The 13,564-nt window shown below is 57.0% G+C and overlaps 1 protein-coding gene across 1 annotated transcript in view; it reads left to right on the forward strand.

Moving 5' to 3' along the window:
• Positions 1-971: 971 nt before the first annotated feature.
• LOC102775557 (regulator of G-protein signaling 3) overlaps positions 972-13,564 on the forward strand; it is an 87,599-nt gene continuing 75,006 nt past the window's right edge. Inside the window, exons 1-6 of the mRNA XM_006768612.2 lie at positions 972-1,170; positions 5,034-5,115; positions 5,920-6,025; positions 6,706-7,057; positions 7,925-7,964; positions 13,272-13,468. Coding sequence (XP_006768675.1) covers positions 1,117-1,170; positions 5,034-5,115; positions 5,920-6,025; positions 6,706-7,057; positions 7,925-7,964; positions 13,272-13,468 — 831 coding nt within the window. The 5' untranslated portion in view covers positions 972-1,116. The remainder of the gene's footprint in view (positions 1,171-5,033; positions 5,116-5,919; positions 6,026-6,705; positions 7,058-7,924; positions 7,965-13,271; positions 13,469-13,564) is intronic.

Below are 13,564 nucleotides of genomic sequence, written 5' to 3' on the forward strand. Positions count from 1 at the left end.
GGCCTTGGGCCCAGGGCGCATTGTTCTGAGGCGCATTTGATTTCCCTGGGCTTGCACCCCCGAAGTTGTCTGTAGGACTCGGCCAAGGGGGCATGATTGTTGGAGGCTTTGTTGGGGTGGGCGAGAGCCCCCCAACCCCAAAGTCACCTGTTCAACTTGTCCATTGTGTGGATGGGGAGATGGAGGCCCAGAAACCTGGATGACCTGTCCGCTGTCATGACAACCAAAGCTGGGCTGGATGAAGGGACCCTTTCTGGCATCAAGGATGTGGGTGAGCGGGGTGTTTCCCCAGGGACTCTGAGGTGGGTGTAAGCTCACCAGGTGCTGTGCTACAGGACAGGGAACAAGCATGGAGTTTTGGTCCCAGCTCCTTGCTACCCAGCTGTGTGACCTTGACTGCTCCAGGCCTTAGCTTCTTCATGGGTAAAATGCGGAGGCTGGACCATCTGGTGATTGGAAACCCCTCCCAATTTGCCTTTATGGGCTACTCAGACCTGAAAGCAGCCCACTTACTAGGGTGAGGAAGCTGGCTTTTAAGTAGCTGCTGAGTGGCAGGCAGGTCCTCAGACTCCAAATGTTTCATGTTCCCTGTGGTGAGCTGGTACGTCTGAGGGCACAACCCCCTGAGCCGGGCTTCGATTCCGTAGGCTGGGTTGATCCCCTGGATTTGCGGGGGAGAGGGGGGACCCTGGGATTTGCAGGGAGAGGCAGCACTGGTAGAGAGTGGGCCGTGTTTTCTGCCCGGACTCTCCTGTGGCCAGGGGTGTTTGTGAGAACACTGGAATCACCAAGCGGCCCACGGCGGAGAATGCAGCCAGAACAAAGGCGCCCTCTCCCCGCTGGGCCCGGGGAATACTAACTAGTTGACAGGAATTTTAATATAAAACTCTCCCTCTTCCTTGTCATTCTGAGGTTTCAGGAAGCCTTCGGGCTTATCACGCAGAGGCACACAGCGCAGACAGGGCCTGGGGAGGTGAGAGGTGATTTCCTGCCATTCTTCTGCGGGGCGGGCTTCCCAGGGCGGTCATGCCAGGCTGACGGGGCGCAGTGCGGGCTCCTGCTGCTGGGGGGAGAGCTGGGTTTTCATGGGGCAGCCGCGGAGCAGGACCTGCAGCCATGAACCGCTTCAACGGGCTCTGCAAGGTGTGCTCGGAGCGCCGCTACCGCCAGGTGGGTGCTCGGCCCTTTGAGGGGCGGCATGGGGTGTCCCTGGGGGTCAGGGTTGGGGGCTTAGCCTAGCAGGACTTCTCTCCCCTCGTGGCCGTCCTTGTCCCCTCCTGCGCCTTTGCGGGTTCGTTTTGATTTAAGGGGAGGACAGAGGCAGGAGCTGGACCTGAGACCCAGCCTTCGCCCACTGCCCCTCTCTCTAGGGGCCGGTGGGGTCCAGCTCTGTGTTGTCCTAACCAGTGGCTGGGTGGCGTCCCTCGTGAGATTACTGATTGCTTTTCTGTGTTCTTATTTTGTGGCAGCGTGGTTGTTAAAAAACTGCCCCAGGCCTGAGAAGGCAAGTAGCTAAGTTGCTCAGCCGCCGGGGTTTGTGGGTTTTTTTTTTTGCTACCCTTGTATTTTTGCAAACGTTCCCTACTTCCGATGGGACAGCAGTGCCTGTCCTGCATTGTGTGCGCGTGTGTGTGATTGTGTGACTGTTTCTGCCTGAGTCAGTGCGCGCCTGCATGTGAGATAGGATGTTTCTGTTTCTGGGCGCACATGAGATTTTTCTCGTACACGCTCACCCATGGACATGCACACAGGACTTTCCTCCCCATGGATACCTTGAGGCGGATCCGGAGTCCTCTGGCTCTGGAGCCCAAGTTCACCAAGAGGGTCTGGCCTCTCAGCCTCCAGTCTTAGGACGTAGGGCAGAGTGGGAGCGAGGATCCGTTAGTCTCTGAGTTTCTTCTGTGATGGACATTTTCCCTTAAAAAAAAAAAAAAAGCCACGGGGTCAGTGAGGGTGCAGGCAAGGGATGTCCAGATTTTGGGAATGGGAGCTAAGAAATGGTTCCGATTGTGTAAGTACAGAAAAGTCCCTCTGTGTGTTTTCATGCACAGACTGAAACCTGGGTCTTGGCTCCTTGGGACAGGCAGCCTTAGGGGCAAGGGAGATGCCCAGAGGGGTCTCCTGCACGGCGGCCCCACAGCCAGAGACCCACAGGTTCTCCCTTTAGTCCTCCCTCCCTGCACGGCCCCACCCTGCCCTCCCACCCTCCTGGAGCCAGGCAGAGTGGCCCCTGCCTCACCGGGGTGGCGGAGTGGTTTAGGCTGCGAGGGCACTGGATGGGAGGTCAAGAAGTCCTTGGTCACCTTGGGACTACAGGCACCTTGCAGTCACAATGGGGCCCGGCAGGAGTGTGGGCTGGGCCTGGGGCTCTGGGGCTCAAGTTCAAGGCAAGCCTGCGCTAGGAACCAGGGCAGTATTGAGGGCACCAGCTTTTTGTCAGACCCGGACTGAGGTCCAGCCCTGCCTTTTTCAGCTGTGGCCCTTGAGCACGTCACTTTTCTTCCCCGAGTCTCAGTCTCCCCGTCGGTGGAAAGGGATGCTAATGCCCAGGGGATGATGCTGGAGAATAAATGGAGTGTTGTGTGTAGCGCCTGCCAAGGCATCTGGTATAGTCCATGAGTGGGGCAGCTGGAGATGAAGTCTGGGCGTGGAAGAGCCCAGAAACCAGGCAGGAGGGCAGAAGGGAGGTGCGGCCACGGGTGAGATCCAGGAGCAGTGGCGGTTCCTGCCCCAGACAGGAAAGAGCAAGGACCACCCCCAGGAAGGACGGCCTCTGCCAGGAGCCACCACCGAGGTCCCGGACTCAGGGCGGGGCTGCTCTCCTCACCTCCTGACCCCGAGGCCTGAGGTCAGAGAGGAGGACGGAGAGCGGGAGGCTTCACTTTCTTCCTCTTTAAAACCAGCCCTGCCTTCCACTCAGGGCTGCAGTGAGGCTCAGGTTCTTGGGGCCCCGCCTTTTCAGCGTGGCCAGTGCTCACGATGGCCAGAGAATAATGCTGTTTCCTTCCCTCGGTCCCGCCCTTTGCTTCCTCACGCCCTCTCCTCTTCCCAGCCTTCCCCACCCCCAGCTGTCTTGGACCAGGGACCCGGCTGGCTCTTCTTAGGCCAGTGCCCAGGAAGGCAGAAGGCGCTCCAGTCCACGGTGCCACCTGGATGAGGAGACCAGGGTGTGGATGTGGGAGGCTGCTTTGCTGGAGCACACAGTTCAACTCCAGACTCCGCTCTGGAGCCAGTCCCTAATTGTCAGCACCGTGCCTGAAACAGGGGGCTAGGACCCGTGTCCAGAGCCTGCGCCGAGGCCAGAGGGGCGGTGGGCCTGGTGGGGTAGGACGAGGGGAGCGCTGGCAAGACTTTGGAATCCCAGCTTCCGCCTGGGTCGCGGGTGAGTCGCCAGGCCCCTAGGATCCCTGGTCGTGTGGAGTGGACCTGGCTCCTGACAGCTCCCCTCGGCCTCGGCCTGGCTTTCCGCACTTACTCCAGCGTTTGTTTTTCTTTCTTTCTTTCCATTTTTTTCTCTTCCTGTCTTAGCTGCGTGTTTTCCCAGAATTCTTATGGGAACAGGGTATTTTCCTGCCCCCTCCCCCCTCCCCTTGTCTGTCAGATTTCCTGTTTTAAAAACTCTGCTTTGAATCCAGTCCCAGGGCTGGTGGGAAGCAGAGCCTCAGGGGCCTCCTGGCAGCTTCCAAGCGCCTTGGCCACCCTGGGCCCCTGGCCCTCCCCTTCCTCACGCCCGACCTTGGGGACAGCTGGCAGGTGAATGCCAGGCACCTAGCCTTGAAGAGAATCTCCTGACAGGCGGGCAGCCCTGACCTTTCCAGGCTTGCTGAGCTGGCTTCTTTCCCAGCCTGCCTGGGACACCCTCCCTGTGCCTCGCCAGGGCCCACTCCATCCGCTTCCAGGGGGTCTCTTGGAGCCCCCTTGAACCTGTCTTCTGTTGCTTTCATGCACCTGTTCCCAGCAGCTTGGAATCTCTTTTGGGTGGGCCAGGCTGGGCCTTCTGCACTCTGCCCAAAGCCTAATTGGGGGAGCATAGAGGAGGAGCACAGCAAGACGGAACTGAATTGAGTCAGCAGACTGTATTGCACCCCCCGCCCCTGCCAGCCCCCAGCTCCCCACTGCCAGTGGGGTGCTGCTGGGCTGTCCTCATTAACTTAGCACTTGCTGCGTTCCTGCGGTGCGTGAAGCCAAGCACACAGAGCCATTCCCAGCTCGACCTTCGTGTTTTGCTATAATACTTGTCATGTCCTGCTTTGCTTCGGAAAGACTTGTGTGCCCTCATGTCTCTCTGGGAGCCAGAGACCCAGGCCTCATGCGTCCATACCTCAGCTGAGCCTGGCATGCAGCAGGAACTCAATAGCTGCCTTGTAAAGAGCATCCGATGGTACAGCCCTTCCAGGGGGCTTCTGAAAGGAGGGCTTGTGGAGCTGCCCTGCACATGGGCCCACGGGCCTCAGCAGGCACAGTGAGGTCAGTGGCCAGTGCGGGTCCAGCGGGGAGCCCTGACTGTGTCCCCACCTGCCCCCTCACCTGGGAGCCCTTGTTGGATGCCTCGAGTTCTGGCGATGGACAGCCCTGAGAACCCCAGCACTTGCCCTGTGACCTTTGACTTGAGGGTGTGAGTGTATGTGTCCCTGTCTTCCTCCTCCTGTTCTCTGGGAAGGCAGCGACCAGGTTGGCTTTGTTTCTAAGAAGGAGAAAGGGACCAAGCAGGCAGTGGCTCACAGGCCAAGTGCAGATGTGCAGGTCCAGTGGGCCTTTGGGAAAGGGCTGCATGTCAGCTGGGCCGAGGAGGGCGAGGTTTGCCCTTTCAATGCTCTCTCCATCCCGGCCTCCACATCGGCCTGAGCTCCCAGCTTTCCTGCTTGGCCCACAACCCAGTGGTCAAGAGGCCTGGGCCGAGACAGGGACGGTGAGAGGCTGGCCAGCCTCCTTTTTGGCTCCAGTTAGAGAGGAGGATGGCTCTGGGGTGGGGCCTGTGGGCTTCCTGACCTTGGGTCGGCTCCTGGGAGTAACTGGGCCGGGCTGTGTCCTAGATCACCATCCCGAGGGGGAAGGATGGCTTCGGCTTCACCATCTGCTGTGACTCTCCGGTCCGCGTCCAGGCGGTGGATTCGGGTAAGTGAGTGTCTTGGGTGACGCAGCCCCATTCTCCCGCCGCGCACGCGGGCTGTGCAAACAGGACCGTGGACTGTAAGGGAGCCCCAGAGTGGAGCAACATGTGGCCTTGTCTTTCAAAACGAAAAGAATAATATTTTCAAATGACCACAGATAAAATTGAGGTTTATGAAAATAGGCCCGCTCTTTTTTGTCTGTGTGTTTTTATCAAAATGAAAATAGATTTTTATATTTTGGCTTCCCCGGCATTTCAAACAGGAACTAAACCTATACTTTCAATAATGGCTGCATGGGAAAAGGAGTCATTTCTGAACTCTGTTTAGGAATTGGCATTTTATCCTATGCCAAGCCTGGGTAGCACTGAAACACAGGCATCCCCTTCCTATTTCCCATAAAGAACAGATTTCTCCTCATCACAGCGTGAGCATCTCAGGAGAAGGCAATGCTCGGTGGTCTGGGTGACCCCAGTGCCTGCCGGGGGTTGGGCACGAGGTTGGCACTTGATGCTGAAGGAATGAATGAAGTGGGTGAGCCTGGTACCAAAGAAGGGCTCTCAGAGGTTGGGAGGCCCTGGGGAGTGGGGTGGGACTCGCTGGAAGGGTCGGCAGCAGAGAAGTGTGAATAGGTGAAGGGTAAGTTCCTCTGAGGTCCCTGGGAGCCACCAAGGTCAGCCCCTCATTTCACAGATGAAGAAACAGCGTGGCAGTCCTTGTCCTGGGTCACTGGGGAAGCAAAGGACCCCAGGTCCTTCCAGTGGGTTGTGGGCTTGAGGAGCCCTTGAGTGTCCTTTCTTTGTCCCTGCAGGGGGCCCAGCAGACAGGGCAGGGCTGCAGCAGCTGGACACTGTGCTACAGCTGAACGAGAGGCCGGTGGAGCACTGGAAATGTGTGGAGCTGGCCCACGAGATCCGGTGAGAGGGGCCAGGGGCTGCCTGAGGCCCGGCTGGCGGCACGCCTCCCCTCCCCAGCCCTGGCACAGGGCCTTATCCTTCCCCCCTTTGCCCAGCCGTCAGCAATTCACTCTGCCCCTCAGGGAATCGGGTTCTCAGCCTGCAAATGGAAGGTTCGGGGCTCAGAGCAAACAGCAGGGAAGGAGCTCTCAAACCAACCCTCTGGTTCCAGGGGGTGGCTTTCTACTTGAGCTAATGATTCCTGCTACCTCACAGCTAAGCCCATTGTTTGAAAGGGTGTGTAGATGTTGCAAATGTGTCAAATGCCCAATTTAAAAAAAAGACTCTTGAAAATGCTTGGGCCCTCTAGATTTTGGCCGGCTGGGGTAGAACCCTCATGGCGCATCGCCGGCCTGCTTCTAAAGTGACTGGATGAATGGACGCCCGCGGGTGTTTGCTTGCTCCTCCTGGCGTGTATTTTGCCCACAGACGTCACTAATTGAATCTGATGGACTCTGCCAGTCCATTAGGGTTGTCCTACGGGAACCCTATGCCATCTCTGCTTCACATGGTCTCTTGTCCCCCTTCCCGCTCGGACATTAGGGGCTTCTCCCCCTCCCATACTCTTCCTCTCTGCCCCTGCAGGCCCTGGCCCCAGCTGGCTTTGGTCTCCCCCAGACTCAACTTCTCTATGTTTCCAGGAGCTGCCCCAGTGAGATCATCTTGCTTGTGTGGCGCCTGGTCCCCCAAGTCAAGCCAGGCCCGGATGGTGGGGTCCTGCGGCGGGCGTCCTGCAAGTCAGCCCATGACCTCCAGTTGCCCCCCAACAAGCGGGAGAAGAACTGCGCCCACGGGGCCCAGGCTCGGCCTGAGCAGCGCCACAGCTGCCACCTGGTATGTGACAGCTCCGACGGGCTGCTGCTCGGAGGCTGGGAGCGCTACACCGAGGTGGCCAAGCGCGGGGGCCAGCATACCCTGCCGGCGCTGTCCCGTGCCACTGCCCCCACCGACCCCAACTACATCATCCTGGCCCCGCTGAACCCTGGGAGCCAGGTATGGACACCTGGTTCGGGGAAGGGGAAGGGCATGGGTCCCTGTGTGAGGCCAGGAAAAGACTCGACATGATGTGGGGAGGAGCCTGCAAGGGGATGGGAGTGTGTGTTAGCTCCGTGGCTGCAGGGCTGTCCTGGGTGTGGAGAGCAGGTGGGCCTTTGTGGGCTCAGGACATAGACACAGACCCAGGGGATGTCACAAGGTAGAAGATTGCTCCTCAGAAGGAGGATGAGCTGGGAAGAGTTGTGCCAGCCTGCACGTTCCCACAATGGGATGGGCTGCCGTGGGTGGTGGTGGGGGGAGTCCCCAGTCATAAAAGGTGTGAACGCAGACAGTACAGGATGGCAGGGTGGGATGATGGAGTGTGTGCCCCAAAACATTACCCCCATGAGATATTTTTTTGGGGGGGGGGGAGGAAGTGTTCTGAAGTCAAATAAGTTTGAGCACTATCCCAATGCATACTGGCCCATTGGAGCCTGCTCCAGGCACCCTGCACTGGAGACGGGGGCTTAACCTTGCTTCACTCAGCATTTCCCAGACCCCCCTGGGGCGCACCCTGTGGCAGGGTTGTTAGCATCGGTCAATGCCAACGTTCCATGGAACATTTTTTGGAACAAGCTGCCTTCAAGGAAGGCGGGGACTTGGCCCAGGGGTTAGAATTGTTGACAGCTATAGTCTGTTGAACTCTAATATTCTGGAGGTTTCTGGCCTTATTTCCAAGCCCCCTTTCAGTTTGGTAGCAGGGTTGCTGTTTTCCCTAGTGCCCCGAGGTGTTCCCTTCCCATCGCAGGGCTGGGGCGAGCAGCCTGCCGGGTGGTCCTGCCCTGCGCCTGGGGCTGAGGTGGTTCTCCTGCCTTTGCCTTGCAGCTGCTGCGGCCTGTGTACCAGGAGGATGCCATCCCCGAAGGTGAGTTGGTCCTCTGCTGCTGTGCCCTCCGAGCCCTTGAGAGATGGCGAGGTCAGCGGGAGGCCAGGCCCAGCCTCCTCCTCTGAGGTTGGAGGTCTTCTCAACAGGGTCAAGACCCCATCCCCCAGGTTGAGGCAGACTCTGTTTCCTCCTGGTGCATTTTCTCCCACACCGAACCCGTGTCTTTCTGCCTTGGAGTCTGCCTAAGGAGGAAGAAACAGGGATCTTATCTAAGAGATGGTGTGCAGGACTCGGGCATTCAATTGAGATTCCTCCAAATTTTACTGAGCAACCAATAGATGTTAGGTGCTGTCGGCAGCATGGTCAGGTCTGCATGGAAGGGAGGCATGGAATTTGGAGCTGAGAGGTTTCAAATTAGAGTCCTAGCTGTGTGACTTTGATCAACTCCTGTGCCCTCACTGAGCCTCAGTTTCTTCATCTATAAAATGGGGCTGGTAATTTCCACCTCAGAGGGTGTGGGAGAGTTAAAGAAGGTAGTGGTGTGGGTAGTAGATGGAGAGATGCTACACAGAGGGTCGATGTCTTTGAAGTGCAAATGTCTCTGCTGTTTGAATGATTCCTCTCCTTTGGCCTGCAAACCCTGGGCCGATTTCTTAAGAGCCAGGGAGAGAAGCGGGGCTCAAGATCGACTCCTTCTCTTAGGAAGCCTGAGCTAGCAGTCTTGGTGCTGGGCATTCCTTCAGGCCCCCTGTGCGCCTGCTGGAGACTTCTGACTAGAATGTTGAGACCAGCCTTGCCAGGTGGTTCGTGATGCCTACCTTGGGTATGCCTGAGTCCTTCCTCCAGGGCCCACAGAATGCCCTTTGACCCTCTTCCTTGAGAGTGCCCTTCTCCCAGCCACTTGCACTTGTGCTTGCGTCCACCTCCATCAGTCGTGTGAAGATGACGCTTGCTTAGAGCGGCTACTTGGAAGAATGCCCGTGCCTTTTCGGGGAGGGCAGAGCGGGGGGGCGGGGGGGCAAGGGCTCCCATGAGGCTCCGTGCTGCCGATGGACATCTTCATCCTCTCCAGGCGGGGGCATTTGGGTACTTGGGCCTCTTCTGTCGGAAATGAATCTGTGTTCCTTCTAGAGAGGAGTCTGATCGTGACTCAACACTGAATTTTACCAAAGCTTTTAGTTGGTACATTAGGTTAGAGTGGAGATGCCGCTGCTAAGTGGTGACTTCATTAAGGGCAGGGCCTGGGCCGGCTCATTGTTGTGTCCAGTGCCAGACGTGTGACCGAGGGCAGTGGTCAGTAGACTTTCTGTACTCAGCTGACCGAAGGAGAGTGGCTCCGGTGGCCTCAAGGGGTCTGCGGACGGGCCACAGAGTGAGGCTGGAGAGGCGAGTCGCCTGTGGGGGCTAGAGGTTGGGAATTGGTTTCCTCTCAGCCTGAGAGTTGCCTCCGAGTCGCTCTGCTCTCCTCCCAACCTGTGTCCACATTGCGATTCCCCTCTGAGAATAATATACTACTTAGTGGCCCACGAAGGGCACAGCCATCTCAGCTGTGGGGAGAGGACAGTAAAGCAATGATGACGATGTTAATAATTGACAATAACTTTCGGAATGCATTACATGACGAACTTGACCTTCCTTCATAATAAACATCCTTTCGGTCTCCAAGAACATCTTTGCTCTTTACCAGACATCGAGTCTGCATAGCTCCAAGTCCTGGGGTTCAGAGGAAGGCATGGAATCCGGGGCACAAAGCTTCCTTTAGACACACTCAGGGCGCTCCAGAGGCTAAGGCTGTCTGTCACCAGGGGGCCTACTTCTGTCCCCTCCTCTGGCTGGGCTCCCCTGACCTCCTTTGAGCCATCCTGTGTTGAATGGGGTCTGGTGCCCTTCTGAGGCCTGGGGTGCCTGCCCGCTTGTGGTTGGCATGTTCCCCTGGGCTGCTGTGACCCTCAGCATTGTCCCCTGCCCTGTGAAGGCAGCCCAGCCTCAGATTCACCACTGCCGGGGTGGATGGCTGCCAGGAGCAAAGACGAACAGTTACTGTGTTTGGTCCGTGAAGCCGGTGTTAGAGCCAAAAAGGGTGGTATGGGGGTTTGGGGCAGAGGTGGTCAGAGGTAGCAGGAGGGAAGTCAAGTAGCTTGCCTTCACAGAGTTCAGTATCTGGGTTGCAATCTGGATTGGTTTTTTAGAAAGATACTTCAAAACCCAGTTTGGAGAACTACGCCCACTTGCCACACATGATCCAGGGGTGTGTGGAGAGGGGGCTTGAGGGCAGGGCAGCCACCTAGTTTGGGTTGATCCTGCCATGTACCATTCACTGGTCAAATGAGCTTGGGCAAGTCATTCAACCACCCAGGCCTCAGTAGCTTCGCCTATAAAATGGAGCTGAGCAAACCCTTTCCACCTGAAGGCAGGGGTGTGTGTCAAATGGCTCATTCATGACTCTCCAAGGCCGAGCAAAGGTGCTGTGACTGCCCTGGGCAGCTGCGCTGGGGAAGGGAAGAGATGCATCCTTTTAAACATCTGAGACGGGGGCTCAGGGCCAGACCAGCAAAGGGTACCTTTCTTTAATTTCGGTCTACTTTGCCTCAGTCCCCTGCTTGGCAGTCCTGTGTGGCCTGCCTGCTCTGTGTGAAGTCTAGTTCCAGGCTGCCCCTGTCACCCCAGTCGCAGTATGTTTGAGGCCCAGCAGCCCTGTCCTAATGCCAGCCCTGATGGGTGGATTATTGGTTGGTTTGGGGTTTGTAATGGCCCCTTGTGCACTCATGTCCGGTTCCATTCACCAAGCCTGTCCCCATCAGGTCTCTCCTGTATGCCCCCACACTGGCCCTGGGGCAGGCAATGCAGTAGCCTGTACAGTCCCCACTTTGTAGTGGAGAGAACTCTGGCTCACAGGGGGAAGGTACCTCAGAGAAGGGGTTCTGGGGAAGCCAGTGCTCGTGTTCAGGTGTCTTGTCCAACTGAAATCCTGAGAGACACAGGACGGGATCTCAATTTTTTTTTTCCCAATTACAGTTGACATTCAATAGTACATTGGTTTCAGGTGGGCGGTACAGTGGTTAGACCAGCCGTGGGCAAACTACGGCCCGTTTGAAATGAATAAAACTAAAAAAATAAAAGACCGTACCCTTTTATGTAATGATGTTTACTTTGAATTTATATTAGTTCACACAAACACTCCATCCATGCTTTTGTTCCGGCCCTCCGGTCCAGTTTAAGAACCCATTGTGGCCCTCGAGTCAAAAAGTTTGCCCACCCCTGGGTTAGACATTGATATAACTGACCAAGTGATCCCCTGATAAGTCTAGTGCAGGACGGATTCTTCTAGCAAAGGGGCCAGGATCTTGCAGCTTGGACCTGGCCTGGGGTAGACATCTCTCCCCCTCTCCCCCACCCCTGTCCTTGACTTGGGCTCTTTCTACTCTTCTCTCAGCATCTCCCCAAAGAGTCAGGAAGTGGTTTAAGTGATTATGGTTTGAGTGCTGCCCCGAGATACGGCAGGGATAGGTGGTCACTTGTGGGGGAGGTGTCGACTTGTTTTTCTCACTTCGCTTGGGGAGCAGGGGTGTGCGGTGGGCGTAGGAAGCAAGTGTGAAACCTTCTGAGCTGAGTTTTTCCTCTGAGGCTGTGGACCTCACGTTGGTGGGGAGCTTCCCTGAGGTGTAGCGGGGTCGGGCCACCTGTTCACTCTCTGGCTTCCAAGACTGGGGGTAGTGGAAGGAGACCTTGACCCTGGGGACATGCAGGTCAAGGAAGACTGGTCAGGTGCCCAGCTGGCAGCAGGAACCCTTGGAGGGGCCAGGGCTGCATGGAGCCCGAATGCTCCAGGGTTTACCTCCTGCCTGCTTGCGTCCTAGAATCCCTGGCGTTTCAGGTCCTCTGTGTTTTGCTCCTCTGCCCATTGGACGGGGCATGATAAAGTTCTGTGGGCCACCGCGGTTCAGGGTGAGAGTGTGTGCCCAGCACTGCCTTTTAAAGAGGACCCCCCTGCAGTCTTCTGCTCTCTTTCCCAGCGGGTGTCTCTCCCCCATCCCCCTCCCTTGTTCTCCCCTTTTTCTGATTAGAATAACTTGTGAGTTGGTGGCACAGCTGGGAGGACCTCCTGGCTGTGACCAAGCCCAGGATTCCCAGAGGAAAAACCCGGAGGCGCCTGGCTAACCTGCTCTTCCATGTGGAGGGATCACAGCCACAAGGACCCCAAGTCAGCAGCTTTTGTCGCACACCTATAGGTCCCAGGCACTGTTCTGGGGGCTTGACTTGGAGCATCTCATTGAATCCTCACAGCAACCCAGTGAGCTTGGTGCTGTCGTTAGAGTTGAGGCAACCAAGACTCCGGGAGGGGGAAGTGAGCTGCCGAAGGTCACCAAGCTAGTAAGCAGAGGTGTGGGCGTTGGGCACAGCCATCTGGCTTCAAGCTGGTACTCTGCCCTGAGAACTGGGGCAGCAGGTGCCACTCCTCATTTCTAGACCAGCGGTTCTCAACCTGTGGGTCGTGATCCCTTTGGCGGTCAGGTGACCCTTTCACAGGGTTCGCCTAAGACCATCCTGCATATCAGATATTTACATTACGGTTCATAACAGTAGCAACATTACAGTTATGAAGTAGCAACGAAAATAATTTCATGGTTGGGCCACAACATGAGGAACTGTATTTGAAGGGCCAGAAGGTTGAGAACCATTGTTCTAGAGGCTGAGGTGAGCCCGGCTGCCCCAACTCGCTTGACTGATAGAGGCTGGATCTCGATACATCCCGGGCAAGCCCACCGTCTCTGCTGCCACCGCAGAAACTGGGTCTCTAGACCCTTTGCCCATGGGACCTGGGAGGCGATGGAGTGGGTGCGCTGAGCTGGGTGTGTGCAGGGGGCGGTGGGGATGGTGGAAGCGGAGAGCAGTGCTCTGCCACCTGGGCACTTACTACTGTACCCCGAGTGATGGTTCTACGTGGGACTGTGGGTCTGGTGAGGTCAGATCTCCTGGTTTTTCACATATGAGAGATTTCCTGATTTTTTTTAAGTACGAGGCCAAACCGATAGGTCTGATGTGGACCCTGGGTCACCAGATGGGGGTCTGCACCCCCCGCCCACCCCCTGTCACAGTGGGTGGTTCCCAGCTCCGTGCTCGCCGTGGGGTGCTTATTTACACGTCAGTATCTCTCACAGGTGGCGAGGGAACTCCTTGAGGCCCTTCTGAGGCTTCCCTGTAGTCTCAGCACCTTGCACAGGGCCTGGCACGTAGCGGATGCTCACAGCAGATGGCTGTGGACTGAGTCTGCCCCTATTTCTGCAGAGGGGATGCCTTTGCCGGGGTAATGGCAGTGTCTCACGGCCCCCCATCTCTGTTCTACAGAATCGGGGAGTCCCAGTAAAGGGAAGTCCTATACGGGCCTGGGGAAGAAGTCTCGGCTGATGAAGACGGTGCAGACCATGAAGGGCCACGGGAACTACCAGAACTGCTCAGTCATGAGGCCACACACCCCACACTCAAGCTATGGCACCTACGTCACTCTGGCTCCCAAGGTCCTGGTGTTCCCCATCTTTGTTCAGGTGAGCTGGTGGCTGGTCCCTCAGGGAGGTGAGAAAGAGGAGGGGCCGTGACCCCAGGACTCGCGGGGATGGTGCCTCATTTCCCCTTTTAGGGAA

Source organism: Myotis davidii, unplaced genomic scaffold (genome assembly GCF_000327345.1).
Source record: "Myotis davidii unplaced genomic scaffold, ASM32734v1 scaffold142, whole genome shotgun sequence".
Classification (NCBI taxonomy): Eukaryota; Metazoa; Chordata; class Mammalia; order Chiroptera; family Vespertilionidae; genus Myotis; species Myotis davidii.